General features: G+C 39.8%; 1 protein-coding gene across 3 annotated transcripts; it reads right to left on the bottom strand.

Annotated features, from left to right (window-relative positions):
• Positions 1-235: 235 nt before the first annotated feature.
• Positions 236-20,918, bottom strand: fus (FUS RNA binding protein). 3 transcript variants are annotated; one of them, XM_040157987.1, is made up of 15 exons: positions 20,807-20,918; positions 19,467-19,491; positions 18,890-19,065; positions 18,601-18,778; positions 17,713-17,936; positions 17,091-17,286; positions 12,790-12,824; positions 9,710-9,751; positions 9,449-9,558; positions 8,647-8,776; positions 8,239-8,337; positions 7,445-7,568; positions 5,640-5,737; positions 5,353-5,485; positions 236-4,461 (listed from the first exon to the last, which is right to left on the bottom strand). In XM_040157987.1, the coding sequence occupies exons 1-15, from the start codon at positions 20,817-20,819 to the stop codon at positions 4,422-4,424; spliced, it is 1,623 nt and encodes a 540-aa protein (XP_040013921.1). In that variant the 5' UTR covers positions 20,820-20,918; the 3' UTR covers positions 236-4,421. The 3 variants fall into 3 exon arrangements, with proteins under 3 accessions (XP_040013921.1, XP_040013914.1, XP_040013930.1); XM_040157980.1 differs by lacking the exon at positions 20,807-20,918 and adding an exon at positions 20,209-20,329; XM_040157996.1 differs by lacking the exon at positions 20,807-20,918 and adding an exon at positions 19,967-20,166.
• Positions 20,919-22,531: the final 1,613 nt, after the last annotated feature.

Below are 22,531 nucleotides of genomic sequence, written 5' to 3'. Positions count from 1 at the left end.
CATGGTCATGGCAAAACCCGCAAATTCGATGGTAAGTCTGATGTTTGCACGTTTTCCCGCATGTTGATGTGCACATGTCCTGCAGCTACTAAGCTACTTTTTATGCGACTGGGCAAATAAAAAGAGGTTTTGATCATTTGGGCAACTTTTGGTAACATTTGGGCAGAATTTGCCTCATGAAAAGTTAGGTTATATGCCAATGAATCGACCTCTGCTCTCCTCTAATTAGTATGATGAAGACATTACATCAGTTCATTACAACTCGGCTGGAACTTTTTTCCCCAAAGCGTCCTTAGGTTTGGGAAAAATACTGAGAACCAAAAACTGAAAGGTGTTAGTGAATCTTCCGAGAGAAATGTTCCAATTAATGAATTAATGAATTCTTGACAGGTGACTAAAGTTACACAGAAATTACTGACTGTAAAACCGATTTTCTGGTTTTATTTACTTTACAAAAAACAGATGCCATTTTCATATCCAAAGTATCAGTCATAGCTCTTCAATAAAAAAGCCTTGTAAACAAATACCTCTGCTAATTTACATGAAAACATATAATCTAACATTATCCAAAAGACTACTAATTTAGTCTTATAGATACTAAAAAAGAGATAATTTTTCATGACTGTCAGGTGGTTTTGCGCTCACCTGAATCCCTGATGTGCCTCAGAATGCATTTTTTTTCTTCTTTTACTCATATTCAGCAATAGAACATAATGGGGAGGCTCCGAGGGGGGAAATTTTTCTGATAAACGTACGGAAAACCCAATGACAGCAGGTAGATTTAGTCAGGTAAAGTGTTAAGTGCCAGAATTCAACACCTTCTAAAGTTGACCCTTTAACTAAAGCGGATTTAGGACATGTTCTCTATCAGGGAAACAGCTTTACCCACTCATTTTCTCTACCTGCCAGAAATGACACCTAATGAACTTTTTCAAATGGATCAACAAGATCTGATAAAAATGTGCTGAAAAGTAGGACTGCAGTTTTTCAACATACTTGCATAATATAAAAGTTTTATTTGTAAAAGCTGGAGGAAACACAGCAGTAGTCTGAGGTGCTATGGGGCTACGATTTTGGCACAAAGTTCCTTTTTCCTTTTCTACGTACAGTGTAGACTGTCTACCAACTTGGACAGTGTGCCAAGTTTGAGCAGGAGTGGCAGGCAAATGAACAAGTTTATCAAAAGGTAAATGCCTCAGGAAAGCCAGAAAATTCCAAGAACGAAACTGCCAGCGCCACAATGAGATCACCCTCAAAAAGGTGACAATAAGGTGTTTCACAGCCATATACATAGCACTGAAGATGGTTGACATTTCTGAGGATTATGAGTGGTTAAATGAGACTCAGTACCCAGTTCTCAGAAAAAACAACCTATTCAAATTACCTGCGCTCATAAGAAACCATCTGGTGTATTAAGTAGGGGATATAAATTGCATGTCAGTCTGAGGGGAAAGCTGGAACAATGAGAAACAAACTCAGTCAAGCTCTTAACAACTATTCGCAGCTGCCGCGCCTCCTTTTTCCATGTCGGTCGGTCCTCACACCTGATACTCCATCACATTGAGCAACAGTTTTCTGTACAAACAAAATGTTTGAAAGCTACGCAAGATACAAACTAATCAGAGTGATTAAGAACCACAGATGCATTGTTGGGTTTTATCACACTTTCTTTTGAAAACCAGCACATGCACAATACAAAAACAACACATTAATAATAAATACACGAGAGTAAGAGTTCTGCCTCAACAAAAACATCTTAAATACAACTGCGGAGATATGGGGTCTCATTTACAAAAGTGGATTTTACTTGATCATAAACATAAAATCTTCTCCTTTGACGTACTTAGATCTGAGTAAAAATATTCAGAACCAACAAGGTAAAAGGTGTAATTGAATCTTTATCTTATCTTTTAGATCAGTGTTGGCATCTCAAATGAAACTGGTGTTCAAGTTGACAGAAGGGATGGTGGCACGAGTCCAAGGAGTTCTCGACAGGTGAGTTAAACTAGCGAGAAATCACTGACCGTAAAAAAAAACACACAAAAAAAAAGAGTTGCTTCAGTTCAGATACTGCTTTCAAACCTGTTCACAATCTCTTTGGAAATGAATCAGACTCTCGGCCTTTTCAAATCTTTGTCTCAAACCTGTCTGACATCTCTCTGTGAGGTTTGGAATGTTTCATCGGATTCAATAAACTGCACAAACTTTTCATAAATAGCTCCTTTCAACTTGACGAACTCCATCTGCTCTCGAGGGGGGTGCTGCATTCACGGGATTTGGTCATTATCATAATCAACGTCCCCAAATTGCTATGTAAGGTGATCTGTTTTGCTCCATCTGTTTCAAGTTTCATTCAAGAAAAAAATGCTACCCAAGAGTAAAAATAAGAATTTCACACTGCAGAGCTTCAAGTCCTGTGGTCAGAAAATGACAGACAAAAACAGAACATATTTAGCAGAACCATACTGTAACAGAAAGAAAGAAAGAACAGGTTAACAGGAAGTTAGCTGAAACGTTGTACTGTAGCAAAGCAGTCCATAATTTAGAAGAGACGCCGTCAGGGGGACTTCAAAGTAATGAAGATGGATAAGAGAGTAGAGTCGGTGATGCCTCTAGAGCTGCAATCAATCAGTCGATGAATCAATCAGTCGGCCGAGAGAAAATGAACCAGCAACTATTTTGACAATCGATTCATCATTAGTCATTTTTTGAGCAAAAAATGCCAAAAATGTAATGGGTTCAGTATCTCAAATATGGGAATCAACACTTTTTCCTTGTTTGAAATTAAACTGAATAGCTTTGGGTTCTGAATCGTTAGACCAAACAAGTGATGTCCCCTTGGGCTTTTGGAAATTGACATGGTCCGTTTACTTATTTACTTTTTGAACTGAAGGATTTAAATTGTCGAGCGTTACAACAGGGGATGTTCCCCTGGACAGCGACCTGCGTCAAGACCCTGAGGCTTCCTCAAAACTAAAAAAATATTTTAAAAAGTTGCCATGCCAAAGTATGTCCCAAATAAACAACTAAATTGTTTAGGTAAACTGTGATAATGTTAGAGCAAAATGAATGATCTGTTTGTCATATCATCAAGTTTATTTTAGTTTTCATGATCTGGTGTTCACTCCAAATTCATTCGGATTAAGACATTTTGATTTTTAAGTCAAATGTTTTTTCCACCTAAAAGAAAACCAGGCTATTTGCACATGACTTATCGACGGGTCTGAACCAGTCATGACTTTGGTTCATACCAAACACTAAATTCTGGGTATAAGAAAACTGGTGAATGCAACAAATTCCATTAAGTCACTCGTACCTGCCATTGAGAACAAATCCACTGGTTGAGTGGTTCCTTCATGAGGCCTATTGGGTCTCACACTCTACAGTAACTGCTCAGTTGTTGAGTTGTTCTGTTTGTGAACAAAGTGCAGTGTAAGAGCTTCCTATCCTGCAGTGATCCAACACAACCACCAGAAGTGTATTTAGTCTACAGTGAGATTTAAGATGACCAATATTTTCAAAAGTCCGTTTCTTGACTTAAAGCGTTTTTTTTTTTTGGACTCCCTGGGGTTTATATTCCACAGCTTTGGCCGATATTTGTCACTTAAAATATCAGTTGACTCACTAACTTAACTGCGTACACCTGAGCATGCAGTAACCATGGTAGCCGCACTTTTACACTAAAGTCTTATGGTGAAAACAACACGAGCCTTCAGGTTTTTAAGTCCCCTGGTTACTAAACCTTGAAGTGAAAACAAGGATGCGTGCCCTCAACATGTCAATAAGAAAAACAACAAAATATTGATTTGTTTCCATCAAGTAGGCTCAGCTGTTCAGGAGAAAAAAATAATAATAAGGTTGGCATATTCGCCATCTCACAATGTTAAAATTTCCTTCGGAAAAGTTACTGAATTCACAACAAAAAGCTGAATTTTCCATGGAATTTCATTCAACACTGGTGGACTCCTCCCTGCAGAGGTAATAAGGGATTTAGATGATATAGTTAAGCTGGACTGTTTCTGACTGTTGCCACTGTTGGTGCTGGTGAGTAAACTGTTTTAGTAATCAACTGAACTGATGGCCAAAGTGATAAAAATCAGGCTCTGGTAGTAAAAAAAAGAAAAAAAGAAAATTGAGATGGAATTTGATCCTGAGTTTGTTTTTCTAAATGAGGCCCCACTGAGCAGAAGAAAGGAGTGTGGATGGATGTGAAGAAAATGAGCGACATGAACAAGAGCAAGCACAAAAAACAGGGACGGTCACTTTTTTCTACAGACTGAATCAGGAGGATCGAAGTTAACAGAGTTATATAAAAAGGGAAAGGTGAGGGCTGGGCCCAGTATGGACAGGGGTACACACACACACACACACTGTTCTTTGTGCTGAGGTGGGGGGAGAAGAGTTCGTCTTTGAATGTTGATTTAGTAGGGACGGCCCCGTCGCTCCTGTCTGCGGTCACCCCTGGAAATAACAACAAACACACACTTACTTCATCAGCATCGAACCAATGAAAAACGTCCAGAGGATGTACAGGTGTGCGTGTTTGAACAGTAAAGGTTTTAGACAAATGATGAGCTGATGTACGGAACATTCAGGTATCCACCAAACCTTCACTTATGTGACAGTATCATAATGCAAAAATACTCCTTAAGTGAAAGCCCGCATTCACACGTTGCATGGAAAGACTTCTTGTCAGACAAAACCAACCCTGTCAACAAGCTTTTAGTCATTTTTTGGTGAAAATACCCCGAGGTCTGTGAGTCAAAGATACACACCAAGATTTTGTCAATGCCCCTCAAATCCTTAAGTTTCCAGCTCACAGTTGATGTTTTGAAACTCAACATAATCCACAGCCGAGCTGGAAGGAACATTTTAAACCGCTACAATCTGTGCAGAGGTTTTTAGATGTCAAGCTGACATATAATCCTTGTTTTAACAGCATGTCGATGATTTTATTTCCACATGCAGCAGGTTTTTAAAGGTTCTGGCAAATGGAGTATTTCAATTGAATATTTATATTAAAATGGTGCCCAAAAGACTGTTAACTGGCTTTAGAAAGTATTTGGACCGCTTCAAATTTTGCACGCTTCCTCCTTTTATTATGTAATTTCAAACAGATTCAAATTTGATGTTCACAGAAAATAAACCAGGATAATAAAAGTATTGAAATGTAAGCACTGTGGATGTGGAAATTAGGCATGTGCACTTGAGTTTTATGCCTCTGGCCAAATGACTGTTCCCAGAGCTGGAAAGGGTCTGACTATTATACCCTTGATGTTTAAAAACTTGTTTTTAACCAAATTTAATTTCAAATCTTGACACAAAGATGATTTTTCATTGAGTGAATCTGACCTTGTGTCTATCTTGCCAGGGCCATATCCTCCCCGGTCGCCTCCTCGGCCCCCTCTGAAGCCCCCGCGGTCGCCGCCTCGGCCCCTGAAGCCGCCTCGATCAAACCCCCCTCTGCGCTCTCCTCCGTAACCTCCTGGCGGTAGAACAAGCGATTTGGTGACAATTTCTAAGCCGCAGAGGAAGTGTCACTTTACTACGATTGACTCTGGGGTATTCTGTACACACTGAGGATTGATCAGACTGTCCATGTCAAGTGGTATAAGATACAAACACTGGATAGGTCTAACCTCTTTCCATGGGGGGCATCCCACCAGCATCCTCCGGTTTAGGAGCCTTGCACTGGTTACACTCATTACGCCATGAGAAGTTCAGGTTGCCGCAGTTGCTGAAGAGAAATATGCAGAAAGGACGGTAATCAATAAATAACCACAAAAGTAAATTAATAATAATAATAATGATGATAATAATAATGATAGCAACTCTCTCTCAAGTTTGTGTTACACTTCCTTATTGCTTAAAGACAATAAAGACAAGAGAGAGAGTAATAAGATTATACAGTAAAAGTAAAAACGGATAAAAGACATAAAACAATAAATAAAATGATATAATATTTTCTGGGAGGGATAAAACCATACAGATCAGTTGAAAGCCAGTTTAAAAATGTGCCTATTTAGCTGACATTTAAAAGAAATGAAAGAAGCTGCTGTGCCAGTAGTGAACAACAAATGCAGATAGTTACAGTAATCCCGATGGAATGAAACAAAGGCGTGAATAGCTTTCTCCAGGTTTGATTTTTAGAGATGTTCCTCAACCTATAAAAACAAGGCTGAATAACCTCCTGTACTTGTTTTTAAAGGGCAGATTTGAATAAGAGTGCTCTCAAATTTCTGCCAGATGGCCTCAAGTTTGTGGGCATGAAGTCAAGCTTGATTGATGATTAATTTCGACTGTCAGGCTGCGTGGGGCAAATATAATTATCTGAGTCTTAGCCTTATTAAGCTGGAGGAGGTTGCAAGACATCCAGCTCTTTATATGTTCGGTGCAGTCTTTTAGGGCACCTAAACTACAAGAATCAGTAGGATTTACAGGAAGATATTGTGCATCAACTGTGTAAAAATGAATCATTATGTTTTGTCTGCAATGACCGCCTGAAGTCTTGAACCCATGGACATCACCAAATGCTGCGTTTCCTCCCTTGAGATGCTTTTCCAGGCCTTTACTGCAGCCGCCTTCAGTTGCTGCTTGTCTGTGGGTCTTTCTGCCCTCAGTTTTGTCTTCAGGAAGTGAAAAGCATGCTCGGTGGGGTTGATGTCAGGTGACTGACTTGACCATTGAAGAATATTCCTTTACTTTCCCTTGAGAAGCTCGTGTGTTGCTTTCGCAGTATGTTTCGGGTCATTACCCATCCTTACTGTGAAGCGCCGTCCTAATCGGTTTTGCAGTATTTGGCTGAATCTGAGCAGAAAGTATAGAACTATACACTTCAGAGTTCATCCTGCTCCTTCTATTGTCATTCACATCATCAATAAACACAAGTTGGCAGCCATACATGCCCAGGCCATAACACTTCCTTCTCCATGCTCTTCTCTTCCCATCATTCTGGTGCAAGTTCATCTTGGTTTCATCAGTCCAAAGAATCTTGTTCAAGAACTGTGCAGGCTTTTTTAGAGGTTTTCAGGCAAAGTCTAATATGGCCTCTCTGTTCCTGAGTGTTACCAGTGGTTTGCACCTTGTGGTAAAACCCTCTGTGTTTATATTCATGAAGGCGTCTTTAGATTGTAGACTTTGACAACGACACACCTACTTCCTTCAGAGTGTTCTTTACCTGGCTAGAGGTTGTGAAGAGTTTTTTCATCTGTCCGAATACTTATGTTTCTAACTATATATGTTCTACTATACCAAAGGGGAGGGAAAAAAAAAATTAAAAAAAATTATCTTACAGTATTTTTACAAAGTTGCATAATGAATCATTCACATAATACAGTGTATGCAAATCTACAAATGACATTTAACAAAAATTAGATTTCATCCAGATCCTTGAGCAAGTGTTATATACAGATACACACTGTGAAATCAACATATCCTGACTCACGGGTTTGAACACTTCCAGTCTCCAGCTCTCTGCTGTCCCCCTCCTCCACCTCCTCCACTGCCACCATTGCCTCCTGGAAAACCTCCACCTCGACCCCCACCAAATCCGCCATGGCCCATCGGCCCTTCACAAAGCAAAAAAAACAACCCAGTTAGATCTCCTGTCAGCGACAGATAGGACTGGTGATGCCTTACCTGGTATTACGAAGATGTCTCTCACAGCTGTTTACATTTAATGAGTAAAGTTGAATTTATTGTGACTGCTTCTTTAGCCCTCATACTTTCAGCTATAAAATAACCTCTTCATGTGATTATAAGAGAGACTTGTGACTGCAAACAGGATGATATTGCAAATGTACAAATAGCAATAAGAGAATATTTTTTTACGACAGCATGAAACCTGAACGTTCAGATACAAAATGGACCTTGTGGTGAGACTATTTTGACAACTGCTGTTTCAAAGGTCAAGAATGCACTTTGATTCTTAACTTTTAAGCAAACATGGATGAAAAGTTCTTAAAGTGCTTAGAGTAACAGAACTGTGAAATCTACAAGTCCATGACAACCGGGCAAATTTCATCCACTGAGTAAGATTGTGTGATATGATGAAAAGCTACTGAGCAGCTACATAATGGACCTTGTGGTGATGGTGCCAGCAGCTGTTTCCAAAGTCAAGAATGAACTTCTAAACTAAATTGTTCTCAGATTGGATAGGACTTCTAAATAACATCTCATACCGCCATTACAAAATGCGAACCTTCAAAAACAAAGTTTAAGTTTAGAAAACAGGCTCACCTCCTCGTCCGCGACCTCCCCTCATGCCACCTCGGCCTCCAAAGTCAGCTCTGCGGGTGGCAAAGGACACCTTGATGGGATTTCCATTGAAGTCCTTACCTGGTGAGGAAAGATAGGTTCATAAGGAGCTGAGCTGAGCTAAGAAAATAAGTGTGCTTTAAATTGCAAAATGGATTAAACTGAGAAATGAGAACAAGAACAGAATTTTACACAAGACAAACTTAAATGTGACTCTTAAGCATTTGTATTTATTTCCTTTGAAGAGCACACCAGCTGAGGCCAGCTTGAATTCATGTCAGATTAATTATAAAATGTTAAAATATAAATGATACCAGCCTGACTTTTTAAAAAGGTCATGGAGCTAACGCCAAATTTGGGGGAGCCCTGACAGACACATAAACAACGTACCATCAAACCAGTCGATGGCGGCCTTAGCTGAAGGGGGGTCATCAAAGGAAACTGTGGCCTCCCCTTTCAGCTTTCCTGTCTCTCTGTCCGTGTACAGATTGATCATGGGCAGGCCTGTTTTCTTGTTGACCTATGAGTATGGAAAGAGGGAAGAAACAGGGACAATTAAGAGACACAAAAACGGATGACTCAGTTGCAAAAAGGTGTCATATATGGGCAAATATTTGTGCCGAGAAGCAAAGAATTTGATCAGATTTTAATTTATATTTCAAAAGTTGAAATTGTAGGTCAATTTTTGAAGAACAATTTGATCAGCTTCGAGCTTTCTGAGACACAATATCCGGGCACCTATGAAAAACAAACAAGTACAAATTCCACTTATTGATCAGCCTCCATTTCAGCCATTGTTGAATTTGTACTCATTGGGTTTTTTCCCACGTCCCTGTATGTAGTGTTTCAATCTGAATTTGAAGACCTGATTTTGAAATATATTGTGCTGCCACGGAAATTTATTGTTTGTTTTTTTTTTCTTCAATCAGTCCAACTTTGAATGTCACATTTGTTTAAATTCAACATCAGTCACTGATAAACTGTCAAATTCTGAAATGCAAATTCATCTTTAAAAAAATCCACATATTTCCCAGAGCCAAGATTTCTTAGCATATTCTGCCCTTACTCTATTAAAGTTTTTCATACTATAAATTTATTACATAAGTGAATAAATCTATACATTTATAAACCATTTAAATCCAAGCAGTGATCAATGACTGATGACCATAAACATGTAGCAATGGAGAGCTACCTTAATGATCCCAATCTGCTTAAAAAAGTCTGCCACTGATTCTACAGTGTAGTCGTCTCCCAGGCCTTGTACGAAGATGGTGTTATTGTCAGAGTTATCCTGGTCTTGCACTGTTGGAAAAAATATGAAGAGATGTCCAGAGAGCAACATTCACAGCGATTTAAAGCATCTTTGTGAATGGTTGAAAAATGCCCGGTGTAGGCGGAGTGTTAGGTTTTGTTGCTAGGAGGAAGAAATTATCAATGATAATACAAAACTTACTGAAGCCAGGTCCTCCATGTCCATGACCTGGGTCTCTTGGTCCTTGAGGACAAAAAAAAAAAACAGATATCAGTTTTGGTAAAGAACATTTGTTGATCCACACATAAAAACCAATCATACAAACTGTAAATTCCTTTCATTCCCACCTTGTTCCCACCAAAACGGTAACAGCATTTCGCTAGTAGCCACTCTGCCTGTGTAGATATGATCTAAAGGGCTTACCTGGACAGCCTGTATACTTGTCACAAAAAGCACATTTTACCATCCTGTCTTTCAACCGTTTCATTATATTACCACACTTAAGAGCTGTACGCAGAGGACAAAAAGTAGCTGTTATTATCTTTTTCAATTCCAACGGAAAAGCGTACGAAACAAGATTGTCCACATTATTGAGATACTGCCCTCAAGTTCATTTTGTGCCTCGGAATAACCACCATACTTCTCACAGCATTCAATTTCATTGGTTTCAGTAGGTTTTTTGCTCAAACAAATAAGTCTGACACTTCATGGAGAGCCACTCAGGTTGGGTTCTTGAATTTGATTTTTTAAAACAGTCCACAAGTCAATGCATTTGTGTTGATTCATTTCTTGATATACTATAAATCATTTCCTTTAACACAAACTTGAACAACTCTTAGAAATAAGTGCCACACATTGAAACACAATCCCTTCTTTGAGTATGTATACCTTCAACTGACACATTAATCCATGCCATTCAATCATTCTTTTGTCTACTTTAATTTTACAACAGCTTAACAAAGAGACTTGGAAATTGTCCCAACATACGTCTTGAGAACAAGAACAACATGTTTGTCATTCTGAGAATTTGACAGATTTCAAAGCATGTTGTAATTTAGTACAGTTACATGTACTTTACCCACTCACCCACCCAACTTCCAATGTTTAAGTTTTCAGAGGTTAATGGAAACACTTTGAAAGTTCTGGTGTTAAGTCCTGTCACCTTTTTGAAGATGGACTGCATGGTGCTTCAGTGGCAGCTTGATTTACCAGAGCTTTTGGAACTAGATAATATCTTCTTGCCTTAAGACAAACTTTGCGCTGTTATCAGAAGCCAGTGCTACAACCGTTGCAACACAACATTTGAACCACTTACAGTACATTTGAGTACAGTAATAAATCTGGCAAAAAGTGACAGTGAAACCAGGTGAAATCTTTTTCACAGCAACACAGAACCGATGATTCTTCTTACGTGGAAGAATCTCACTCAGGGAAATTACTACACAGCACTAATCTTGGCACAACTGTTAGATGACTAATTCTTGTTAACAAGCAGCTTTTTCTAAGGAAAGACTTTTCACCTTTTCCATGACAGTGCCATGTCACTATCGCTAATGTGTACAGGTTGGTGTCAATACTAAAACTCTACATTTTAGCTTAGTTGAATGCCCCCAGATTTCAAATCTTAGTTTCACTTGGGACTGAGTGATTGGTAAATGCCTTTTATGTATGACAAACGTACCTGCCATTCAATACACACACTGTTTATTCAGAGCTAACGAATTAAACAAGCTGTCCTCTTACTAATTTGCACAGACTTTTACAATGTTAAGACTTTTAAACGACAATTATTTTCGTATCGACAGTCGATCTATACATCTGTTGAGTTTTCCTTACAATGGCACATAAACATAAAGAAAGTGTTTATGTAAATAAGTAAAGTGTGTTTTCCCTCATAGACAATATGTTATTATTTCAGTGTTTTGTTCTAGAGTATTACTGTTCTGTAATAATCACGTTATTCATTAAGGTAAGATCAGGTGAAGTATTAAAAATTTCTCTGTGCATCCTAATGTCACTGACACCACTAGTGTACTTACATCCACTCTGCTGGTTTATAATCTTGATTAAAAAATGCATACTATATATAATAAAAGCAACTTCAAACTGAATGTCAATGTAAATACCAAGTATCTCTCTGTCCCCTAAAGAGATTTGAGATTACACTTTCAATCGCTAACATACACCTTCAAAAAGTAAACCTATAACATATACTTATTCAAATTAAAGCAAATGTGAGATTGACGACCCTTGGATTTGGTTTACCCATGCAACAGACTGTTATGTGATAATGCTTTGACAACAATTGGTCTATTGCTCCAAATGGACCACCATGTTGTTGACAAACTTTCTTTCCATTTACAGTACACTGAGTACCCTATCAAGTTACTGGCACTTGATAACATTCCACAGGTGTGCAATTAAACCAGTTTTTACCATCCAACACTGAACTGTGAAAAGGAGGACCCAAACTTCCTTCTACAAGTTTTACAGCCATTCTTGGACTGGGCATTGTTGTCAATTTCTCATGACACACAACTTGCATAATGTTTGCAAAATCTGAAAAACAGGGCATTTCTCCAGGTTGTAGTTGTACGGCCCAAGCTGCTAATACTTTTTTTTATCTCATTTATTTTGTTGATTGACGCAGCACCCCATCGAGCACCTCAGGTTTTATGACTCATAAAAGACCGGACCAAAGCTCTGAACACCCACCTACTAAAATTCAAACACCATAAAATTCCAATACCAAAGATGCAAGATAGAGTACAGATGAGCTACAGTTGTAAGGTTATCATACAACTCCCTCTGCTGAGTAAGAGAACACTTGCAGTACCTCAGGCTTTTAGCCATTCAGAAAGCTCACACTGAGGCTTACCTGTAAGGCCGTGCCATGAAAAAGATTATAACACTATACCTTGTTTAGCATATTGAGAAATTAAAAAAACAAAATGAAAGTCCTGAGATTAAGTTCAGCCTCCGCTGGCATATTTATGTTTTGTCAACAGCATGAATAAGCGTTTTTCCTCTGCATGTGTTTACACACTGTTTTCCTCCTACAATAATCAGTTAAAATCGGTGTAAAAGTAAAGTGTAATTTTCGTTGACCAAGTACTTGGGTTTCTTCAAAAACCACACACTTAAATTACCATAACCTTTTCTACCCACTTTATCCTTTAAGTATGATTTCCAATTCCCCTCCCTTTAGCTTCGGCTCTTCAAACTCAACAAATCTTTTTACTCAAGTGTTTTTTTGTTTTTTTTTGTTTTTTTCCACTTACCACCAAACTTATTGAATCCTCCACGATCGCCCATTCTGATGAAGAGGAAGAGAGAAACGACACGCATTGAAGGCTGGTGCTGACAGCGATTTCTCTCATTGGGTTGTGGGTAACCTTCACTCTCAGTCTCTTCATTAAACCCACCCCTCTTGGTTTGGCACTTGTCCTTATGAACCCCTACTTAATCTTGTTCAGTCTGCTGAATATACCTCGAGGACAAGAGGCCAGTTTAAAGACCTTGTCTTTATTTGTTCAAAAGCAACTGAAATTTGCAATTTTTTAACCAAAATTTCTATCAAGTCTTTCAGTAACTTGTATGTTCCCATTTTATTTCATCATACAACTTGATTTTTTGTGTCAATTAACTAACCCAAACATTAACACCTTTGATCCCTGGATTGCTGTTGGGTATTTTTTTTCTTTTCTTTTAGCTCTGACAACTTTTACTCTTTAAAAAAAAATGCAGCAAATCCCAAAACAGGTGTTCTTTGAGGCTTTTATCGTGATCACTCGAATTATTAGCATTTTTCATTTTTCTTTCCTCCAACTACAAGAAGACTATTAACTGTCTGTAGACTTCCCCCATTTTGCAATTTCCCAAATGTTGGCTTAAGAGTAGAAAGCCAGCCTGGAGAGAAGGTAAAAGCCTAGGAGAAGATTCAAAGATTGATTAAGGCAGAGTATGACACAGTTATCCGTCAGGGCTGGTTGGGAAGGAGGTGGTAACAGGTGAGAAAGGCAGGTGATGGCAATGTCTTGTGGCATGTTAGTGTGCGGGCAGGGTCATGGCCAAGGTTTGCTTGCCATGGAAACACATTTAGGCAAGTTATTGCAGACAAAAATACACTTGTGAAGAGGAAAAAAACAATATATTGGCATTGAACTTTACAGTGTTGAGAGGTTTACTGGCCAAGCTAGCAGATTTATTTATTTATCAGAAATGTATTAAAAACACCAAACCTTCAATGCATAGTGCAAAACTCTAATATTTCAAATAACTAGTTGTGCTGCTGTGTATGTTGTGTTCCAGTGTTGGGCAAATTTGTCTTTCTTAGAGTTAAGCCTCTGCCTTTAGTTTACATTCCAACACTTGCTCAGTTTGTGCCTTTTCTAAATGGCATATACACTTCATTAAACCAGGATATCATGTCTGGCATAAAAACCACAGGTGCGCCACAAGCACCAGTAGCTTTTTTTTTACTCACATTTACACGTTCCTCCATTCTCAAATCTTAAAACAAGATCCCTCATCATGCCTTTGTTGACCAACACAAGAGGATATCAGCTGATCAGTGCAGAGTGTTACCTGCCTAATTTAAGGATGCTGCGATTGGGACTGAGTTCCAAATATTGTAATGGGGAAAGAGTTCTAAATATAGTCCACAATGGATGAGAAAACATACAATGAAATGGCAAACTAATTTGTCTAGGAGTTCATGACCAACATTATGGGGTTACGACGAAGTAAATGAAATACTGTGCAACCTCTATAAGAAAAACAAAAACATCAACTTACCATACCAGTTTCTGCTTCATAGCCTCACTCATTCAATGATTACGTTCTTGTTGTAAAATCTTTGTTCTGTGATTTGTCTCTGCTCTGTACTGTATAATTTTTTGGGTTTATATGGGTATGCCCAAGCCCATAAGCTTTTTCTCAGTATTTTTTCATTTATATCTTTAAGTTTTTACAGAAATAAAATTTGAATTAAAGTCTGTATGTTTACTTAAAGGATTATCATTTTGGACAAATTATATCTCTAACCGGAAATTAGCTTGTGAATGCAACACTGTGTTGCAATTAACTCTCAGGCATTGCATTTCTGAGCTACACACAAACAGTCACCACAAATCTATACTCAACCTGTGTTCGATGCTGTATGTTTAGTTTAACAGGACTTCCTCTCAGCAAAAAGTGCAGATTTAAAAATACATTAAATTTAGTATCCAAGTATTGTTGTTGTTTGTAATCCGGCTTTCATGCAATGCTGAGTCTGAGTGCGATCATGCAACAATTTCTGTAAAAATGACAGAATTAAAGTTTGGGACCTGAAATTTTGTGGTCGAGCACAAGAGAGAATCCAACTCATTTTGGTCTGGATCATCGCTGGCTGTGGAGAGTCTGTTGTACATAAGTTTTTTTTGTTTTGTTTATAGTAATGTAAAAAAGGCAAAAAGACCACTAACAGGACAAAGATTTTAACCCACGTATTGTAATACAGACTTGCCGTAGAGGTAACAGCAGACACATCACCATGCACCGTGTACAGCCAAATCACCATGAAAACCCATCAATGTTGCATTTCACTTTAAATAGGGTTTGCTAGTTGGTATTTTTTTAGTAGAACTTTTACACTGAGACACTGATCTGGTAGTGTAGATATTTGCTATTAAATGTTTTGTATTTGTGCTGTTCACGTTTAAAAATGAATCTTACAAGCGCATGTAGTGAACCTGTTTATGGTTGCATTTGGTTTTTCCCATCATTCAATCCCACCTCCTCTCAGGCTGTTGTATGTAAAGAATCACTGAAACAAGGGCATTTCCTCAAATAACTGACAGTGAGGAAGAGGTAATGTTTCCTAATGAATCTGTCATTTCTAAGATTTCAAACAGAAAGAGAGATAGAGGCAAACTTAAATCTTAAACTTAAAGTTAGACACTCAGCCAGTCCAGCTGATTTATCCTGGTTCATGTTGTAGCACTTTCATTCAAGGGTCCATCTTTTCAATGATTCTTATGAGTTAATATTGCATCTTCTTGCTTTTGGTGGTAATAATCATAATGTCGACTTTGTTGGTTTTTGACCAGCATTCAGGCACAAGGACCTTAACTTGACGAGCCCAACACAGGAAACTCCAAACCCCTGTATATGATATGATGTCAACTCTGAACTGTACCCTGTTTACTCATCATTTGAAACATTACCTTTATGTTGTGTTTGGACACAGGCAACAGTGTTTTGAACAAATACAATGTCCTTTTGTGAGCTCTGGGCATTTCATGTTTTCTGATTCAACACATCACAGTTGTTTATTTTAAGTAGGGTGGGCAATAATTCAAATGACTGTAAATCAACTTTCGGTGGTTTAAACTTACAAGCCCAAGCAAACCGTAATTAAAGTTTGTCAAAATTAGTTTTTTCATGCATTTCACAACAGTGAAGCACAGTTTATTGCATGAAAAACCTTTTTTTTTTTTTTTTTTTTTTTTTTAAAAAAAACAGAGTTTTACACCAAATCATTACACTGTATATATTAATATAAGAAAAATAATCTTATTGATATTGTGATATTGAGTTCTACCACATCGCCCAGCCTCAGCATCAAGGCAATGATGGATTTGTGTCAGAACTTAGGGTGGGCGGATAAACACCATACTACCAAAAGTAAGCACAGTTTGGAGTTTTGAATATTGATATCACAGAAATGGATCTATCTCACCTTAGATCATGTTCTGGACACATGAACACTCTAAGTGAACGCACTCTCTGTTTATCTGCTGCTTTTGTGTGCATGCGTGCAGCAATCACATTAGTTCAGATAATTCACACAATTAACATATCTATCATTTAAAAATTCTATTGTGTTTTAAAATGCATGGGATTGATTAGCGGAGTAAACAGAAATGCCTGATGTTTACCAAATCAATAAGTGCTAATAAAAATGTATTCAGTAATAATGAATTGATGATGCATTTACCTTATAAATCATGACACATTGCTTCTCCCTCTGTCACAGTTCAGTAGCATGTTTTAATAATAAGTATTGGGATCAATATTGATTCTTGCCCTGGTTTTATTTGGTAATGGATCTGAACTGATTTTATGTCATACCAGAGTTGCAGCACAAACTGTATCTGTCTGCAGTTTAACTCAGGAAGGTGCTGGGAACACAGGTAAACTTTTAATATGCATGTATGCCTTCACCTTAGAAGGGTGCATATATGGCATACCACTCTGAAAACATACAAAGATTTGTGCAGTCATTACTGCAGACAGAAAACATATCATGCTTTGTGGCAATTTAGAAGTACCTGGAATTATTTTTCCTCAAATGCAAGTGGGAGGGGAAATTTTGCCACATCAGCACACACCTCTCAATTGCTTTAGCATGTAGCTACAAATGTGGAACAGTACCCTCTCTCTTATTTTATCTCTCTACACAGTTCCACATTTAACCAAAGGTGAGATAACATTTTCATGCATCGCTGTACTCAGGTTCAGAGTGCTTTCATAAGTCCAGGAGACCTACAAAGACGGGACTGATAATATGGACACTGCATGATTTTTTAACACTCACCCCATGCCTCCTCTTCCTCTTGGTCCACCTCGCCCACCTCGGTCAAAACCACGCTCATATCCGCCGCCACCGCGACCTCCAAATCCACCCCCACGGCCCCTGCCACCGCGGCCATCCTGACCTCCGTAACCTCCATCAGGACCACTGTATCCTCCACCTCCTCCTCCACTTATTGGAGGGCTGTCATCTCCGTATCCTGAAAGAAAATTGAGACGATCTGACCTCAACAGAGTTTTCTATTTGAGAGTGTGACACACATTCTGCATGCCACCACTATTTTTAAAATCAAATAGCTTTAGCGTATTATTTAGTTTGGTTTTATATCTATCCAAGTAACTCTAGAAAACTGTATAAATAACAACAATACTGAAATCTACAACAAGATGTTTTTTCCAACTATTTAGGATAAGCCACAGTGTGTGAAAAGTATTTTACGGAAGAAGTAGTCCCTCTGAAAATTGTTGTCAGACAGCTCTGTGGATTATCCTGAGGTGTAAAATTTGCATAATTATCTCATGTTCATCTATGTTCCCTGCAGAAGTCATTAAAACTTCTTTTCACTTAGAGGAAAAACAAAAGATACACTGTAATTATAAAAATTTTATGTAAACCTATTTCTCACCTCCACCTTGACCATACTGGCTCTGCTGGCTGTAGCTCTGTGGAGGAGGGGAGTTGTAGCTCGGAGGCTGGTTGTAGTGACCTCCTCCATGTTGGGATGGTTGTTGGTGGCTCCCGCTGCTACCATATCCACCACTCTGACCTCCACTGCTCCCATAACCACCACCGCTCTGTCCACCGCTGGGTGGCTGGTTATAGCCAGCGGCCTGTGAGTTGCCTTCATAGCTGTTGAAAGAGAAGAGGACCATTGGAAAAAACTGAAAAGCACTTGAGAGAACACACCGCCACCAGGGCTGCACCATTATAGCACTGCAGCTTGCTGGAAGAGAAACCTACACTGGTGGTTCACAAACTTTTTCTTTTTGCCACAAGCGATTTTTTCCATCGGTTCATCTGACAGTCAACATTTATGACTACTGTGCACCTGGAAATCTCACATATCAGAAAGGATGTTTCAGTACTATGACGACCCCCAACTGTGAGCTGGTGTGAACAGTCCAGCTGCTGCACAGCTGTTTATTTAACAGTGTTTTTAATATGGTGATTTCTACATTTGACATATGACCTATTTATTAAAAATGTAGTCAATGTAAATGTTGCCTAGCTTTTACTGCAGTAAAATCTTATTACAAATATAGAAAAATGGAAATAAACTTTGGCTTCCACTTATGATTCAATCATCATCATCATCATCGACATCTGGGGGGCAACCATAGTAATCAGGTACTAAATAACATGCCAGAGGAGATCAACATGCCTGACTTTAACTTTTTTAATACACTTGCAATGAATATCTACAGAACTTTAAAAGTGATTTTAAGTATGCAACCGACAAATGGGGATAAATCTCGGTTATTTAAATGTAAAGAAGCAGAAGCTGGTGTCTTACCCTGCAGAGGATGAAGCAGGAGGCTGCTGCTGGCTGTAACTAGAGAAGGGTGACTGCTGGTTGTAGCCCGTGTTGGAGGGCTGGTTGCTGCTGCTGTAGCCTCCAGAGCTGTAGGACTGACTGGAATGATTATAACCACCTCCACCACTCTGGTTAGAGGGCGGAGAACCGTATCCTCCTGGGAGAAAAGAGAAGACAGGACATGCAATTATATTCAACTAAATCACTCCATCACAATGTGTGACTGAAAAACCGTGTGCTTTTGGACAGGTACTGAATCTTCCTCTACCTGACTGGGACTGACCATAACTGCCATATCCTCCCTGGTTGTAGGAGCCAGAGCTACTGTCAGAGCCCTGGTTGTAGCCCCCGTAGCCCTGCTGGCTGTAACTCTGGCCAGAGGACTGACCATAGCCCTGGTTAGCACCACCACTTCCACCACCACCTCCACCATAGGATCCATAGCTGCAAGAGGTTAAAAACAAGGTTCACACACCAAATATAAACAGACCACTTACAAAATGTTATCCACTGAGAGTAAGCACCCTTCAGCAGGTTCCCAAGATAATAGGAATCAGGTCAATTCCTTTTCACTGTTAATTATTTGGTTTCTCATACTTTTTCACAATTTTAGGAAAAGCAAGAAAACTACTCATGACCCGAAAAAAAAAAAAAAAAAAATCAGGAAGTTCACAGATGAGTGTTGGTATGATATATGTTTCTATTCTTGATAGTTTTAAGGGAATGAAGAGAGCTCTTGATGTATTGTATAGAGAGTATGATATGTTTCAATAAAATGGATGTGGAATCCCTACACAAAAGGTCGAGAATCTGGTCTGTGATTGGATGAGTGTTACGTCACTTACCCCTGGGCAGATGTTTGGGAATAATCTATGAAATAAACAAAAACGAGAGTCAGAATTATAAATTCTAATACATTACGATTTTGATTAGCATTCATCAAATTGTGCTGATTCAATTCTGATATGCTTCCATTTGCATGGCAACTGTCAACAAAATAGAAATATTTGAATGATCATTTTAAAAACAAATGCGAGTAAGACAGCTACTCATTTTTAGATGTATTTTTACTACTATTACCGGCAGCTATGGGAATCAGTCGGCAGACTGTTGAAACTTGCTTGGGTTGTGTGATCCATCATAGTGAACACCAAGTTTTTCTTCCTTTTTGACAATCTTGCAGCATGTTTGAGTGGTTTTCTAGCTGAAGTACTGATTAATCCTGCCCAAGAGAGTTGTGATCGGGATTTTTTTCCCAAACTTTTTCTTCACTTCGCAGACAAATCCGTAGCCCTTTATTTGTAGCCCTACAATAATGTAATTCTGACAAAAAACTAATACACACTGGATGTCAGCATGATGGATTACACAACTGCTGTCTGTAAATTGACTTCCATACTGTAGTGAAATGAAGAAAAGCTTTTAACAGCTGAAAAAAACCAAAGCAAAACACAGCAACGTGGTTTTCCGTAACGGTTGGTTGTGATGTAACAGGCAAAAATGCCGCCGGGCCGATCCTGTCTCTTTGTGGTTTTGTTATATGACACTTGGTTGTAGTGACGTGCTGAAATGTCAGTCGGCCATTACCGAAGTAAAACAGGTACCTGCAGCCACATGAGGCAGTTTGCCGTGTCGAGTTCAGCATAGTGTTCTTTCACACAGAAAAACAAGGGCATGTACAATTTAGCAGACGCCGTCGTCGTGTCTCCGTGTAAACCAAACCGTGTCCGCAGTGTGTGCACCGAGAAGCGGGGCCGCCATCGGAAACTGGGTCAGTGGCACAAGCGACCTGGCTAGCCCGTTAAGCTAAATGATAAATAAACCGTAGATGGCTCCCTTTATAGCAACGTCGGTGGTATCGGTGGTATCTATCCGGCTAGGTGGTCTTCCGGCCGGACAAACGATGTTATGGGGTCTTTATGAATTCTAACTAGAAAATAATAATTCAAAAAAAAAAAAAATACCGTCACGCCGTGCAGCAATAATTTAAACAGATACAACTAACAGCTATCTCATAACTGAGAGTAGACGGCCCCGGCGTCGACCGCTAACAAGCGTCTTGTAACGAGCTAGTGGCCGGTACGGTACCGGTTCATCTTGGTGAAAATATTTTCTAGTGTTAGCTAACCAGCTGAAACCTTCACCGCCCTCCACACACCGGGCAGAAATTAGCAGTGTTTCCTACCGTTAGACGCCATTTGTACGGTCGGTGAACAGCCGTTAACGTCGATCAAACTCTATCAGTGTGTCGTTAACGGAACGACTGAACCGAGGAGGAGGAAGATGAAGATGCACCAACAGCGGTGCCCCGTTCACGGCGCTCCGCTGCAGTTCCTCCGCAGACCGCAGGGTGGCGTGGCTGGAGTCTGTTTCCACAGTGAACAAGTGATAAATAAAAAAACTAGAAAAAAACATGTAAGTTTGTTCGTTAAGATAGAATATGGCGCTTCGGTTCAACGTGTTTCAAAGGTGGGACCGTTCAGGGTTTCAGATAATGATCTGTTAGAGCTAGATGGATCGATTTCAGAACAATGTGCTGATGTTCGAGCAGGCTACTAGTTCAACGTAAAAGATAAACGAATACATCGGGTATCAGTTGTCGTCGTGTCTTCTCTCTGGTCCGTTTCTCTGTCTCTCTTTGTGTGTGTCAGAGTTCTTCTGGCAGGTGGGCCGACGGACGTCCGCTGCTGTCACCCGCCGGAGACGTACACGGGCCCCAACACACCGCTCCGGTAAAGCGGCAACACAACATCAGGAATACAGCTCATTTCTCCGCGCATCCCCGTATTGTGTTTTAATGTTTTTGACAAGCTCTCGAGTTGTTGTAAGGTGCTATTTCGGTTGTTTCTGACATTATTCTGTTGTGTTAACATTTTTGTTCACGATTTTATAACCGTATCGCGGTTTAATTCTGATTCCGTGGCACATTTTGGGTCTTTTTTTTGACACCCATGGCTCTCGGCCCCTCACGGCCTCCTGTACCCCCGTCTCTCTCCAGAGAGCTGACGCGAAGGTAGAGAGCTGAGAGATGACCAACGCACAGGATCCATCTGAGTACGGGACCACCTACAAACTAGAGCGCGCACACCCCCCCAGTGGCTGACGGCTGGACACAGCTGTCCAGTGGCTGACGGCTGGACACAGCTGTCCGGCGGCAGACCGACGCGGTGGCACCAGCACATTACACTGACAGGTAGTGTTTACTCTCCAGAGCCTTAACTGAACGCGTTAAATTTCACCCACTTTATTTAGGTCACAACGGTGGCCCTGTATATTGAATGAAAAGATGAAGAAGTTGTGAACCGGAAGTATCATTCCTGATATCAGTGAAACGAGAAAGGACTGCTCTTTGTGTCACTACTAAACGTTTCTACACTGCTCAAAAAAATTAAAGGCACACTTTTTAATCAGAATATTGCACCAAGCCAATTAAACTTCTGGGATATTGATCTGGCCAGTTAAGTAGCAGAGGGGGTTGTTAATCAGTTTCAGCAGGTGTGGCACCTCAGGTGCACTAGAGGGGCAACAATCAGACGACCCGCAAAACAGGAAGGGTTTTCCAGGTGGAGGCCACGGGCATTCTTTCCCTCCTCATCTTTTCTGACTGTTTTTCACTAGTTTTGCATTTGGCCAGGGGTCAGTGTCACCACTGGTAGCATGAGGCGATACCTGGACCCTACAGAGGTTGCACAGGCGGTCCAACTCCTCCAGGATGGCACATCCATACGTGCCATTGCCAGAAGGTTTGCTATGTCTCCCAGCACCGTCTCAAGGGCATGGAGGAGATTCCAGGAGACAGGCGGTTACTCTAGGAGAGCTGGACAGGGCCGTAGAAGGTCCTTAACCCATCAGCAGGACCGGTATCTGCTCCTCTGGACAAGGAGGAACAGGATGAGCACTGCCAGAGCCC

This window comes from Xiphias gladius, chromosome 3 (genome assembly GCF_016859285.1).
Source record: "Xiphias gladius isolate SHS-SW01 ecotype Sanya breed wild chromosome 3, ASM1685928v1, whole genome shotgun sequence".
In the NCBI taxonomy this organism is placed as follows: Eukaryota; Metazoa; Chordata; class Actinopteri; order Istiophoriformes; family Xiphiidae; genus Xiphias; species Xiphias gladius.
This window is presented reverse-complemented; position numbering and strand designations above follow the sequence as displayed.

What these genes read in the sequence shown, in the direction of transcription:
- fus (XM_040157980.1), bottom strand. Translation starts at nt 20,266, where the DNA reads ATGCTGAACTCGACACGGCAAACTGCCTCATGTGGCTGCAGGTACCTG. An exon ending in ACATGGAGGACCTGGCTTCA is followed by an intron (nt 9,559 to 9,709) that starts GTAAGTTTTGTA and finishes TTTTTCCAACAG; the next exon opens with TGCAAGACCAGGATAACTCT. An exon ending in GACTGGAAGTGTTCAAACCC is followed by an intron (nt 5,738 to 7,444) that starts GTGAGTCAGGAT and finishes ATTTCTCTTCAG; the next exon opens with CAACTGCGGCAACCTGAACT.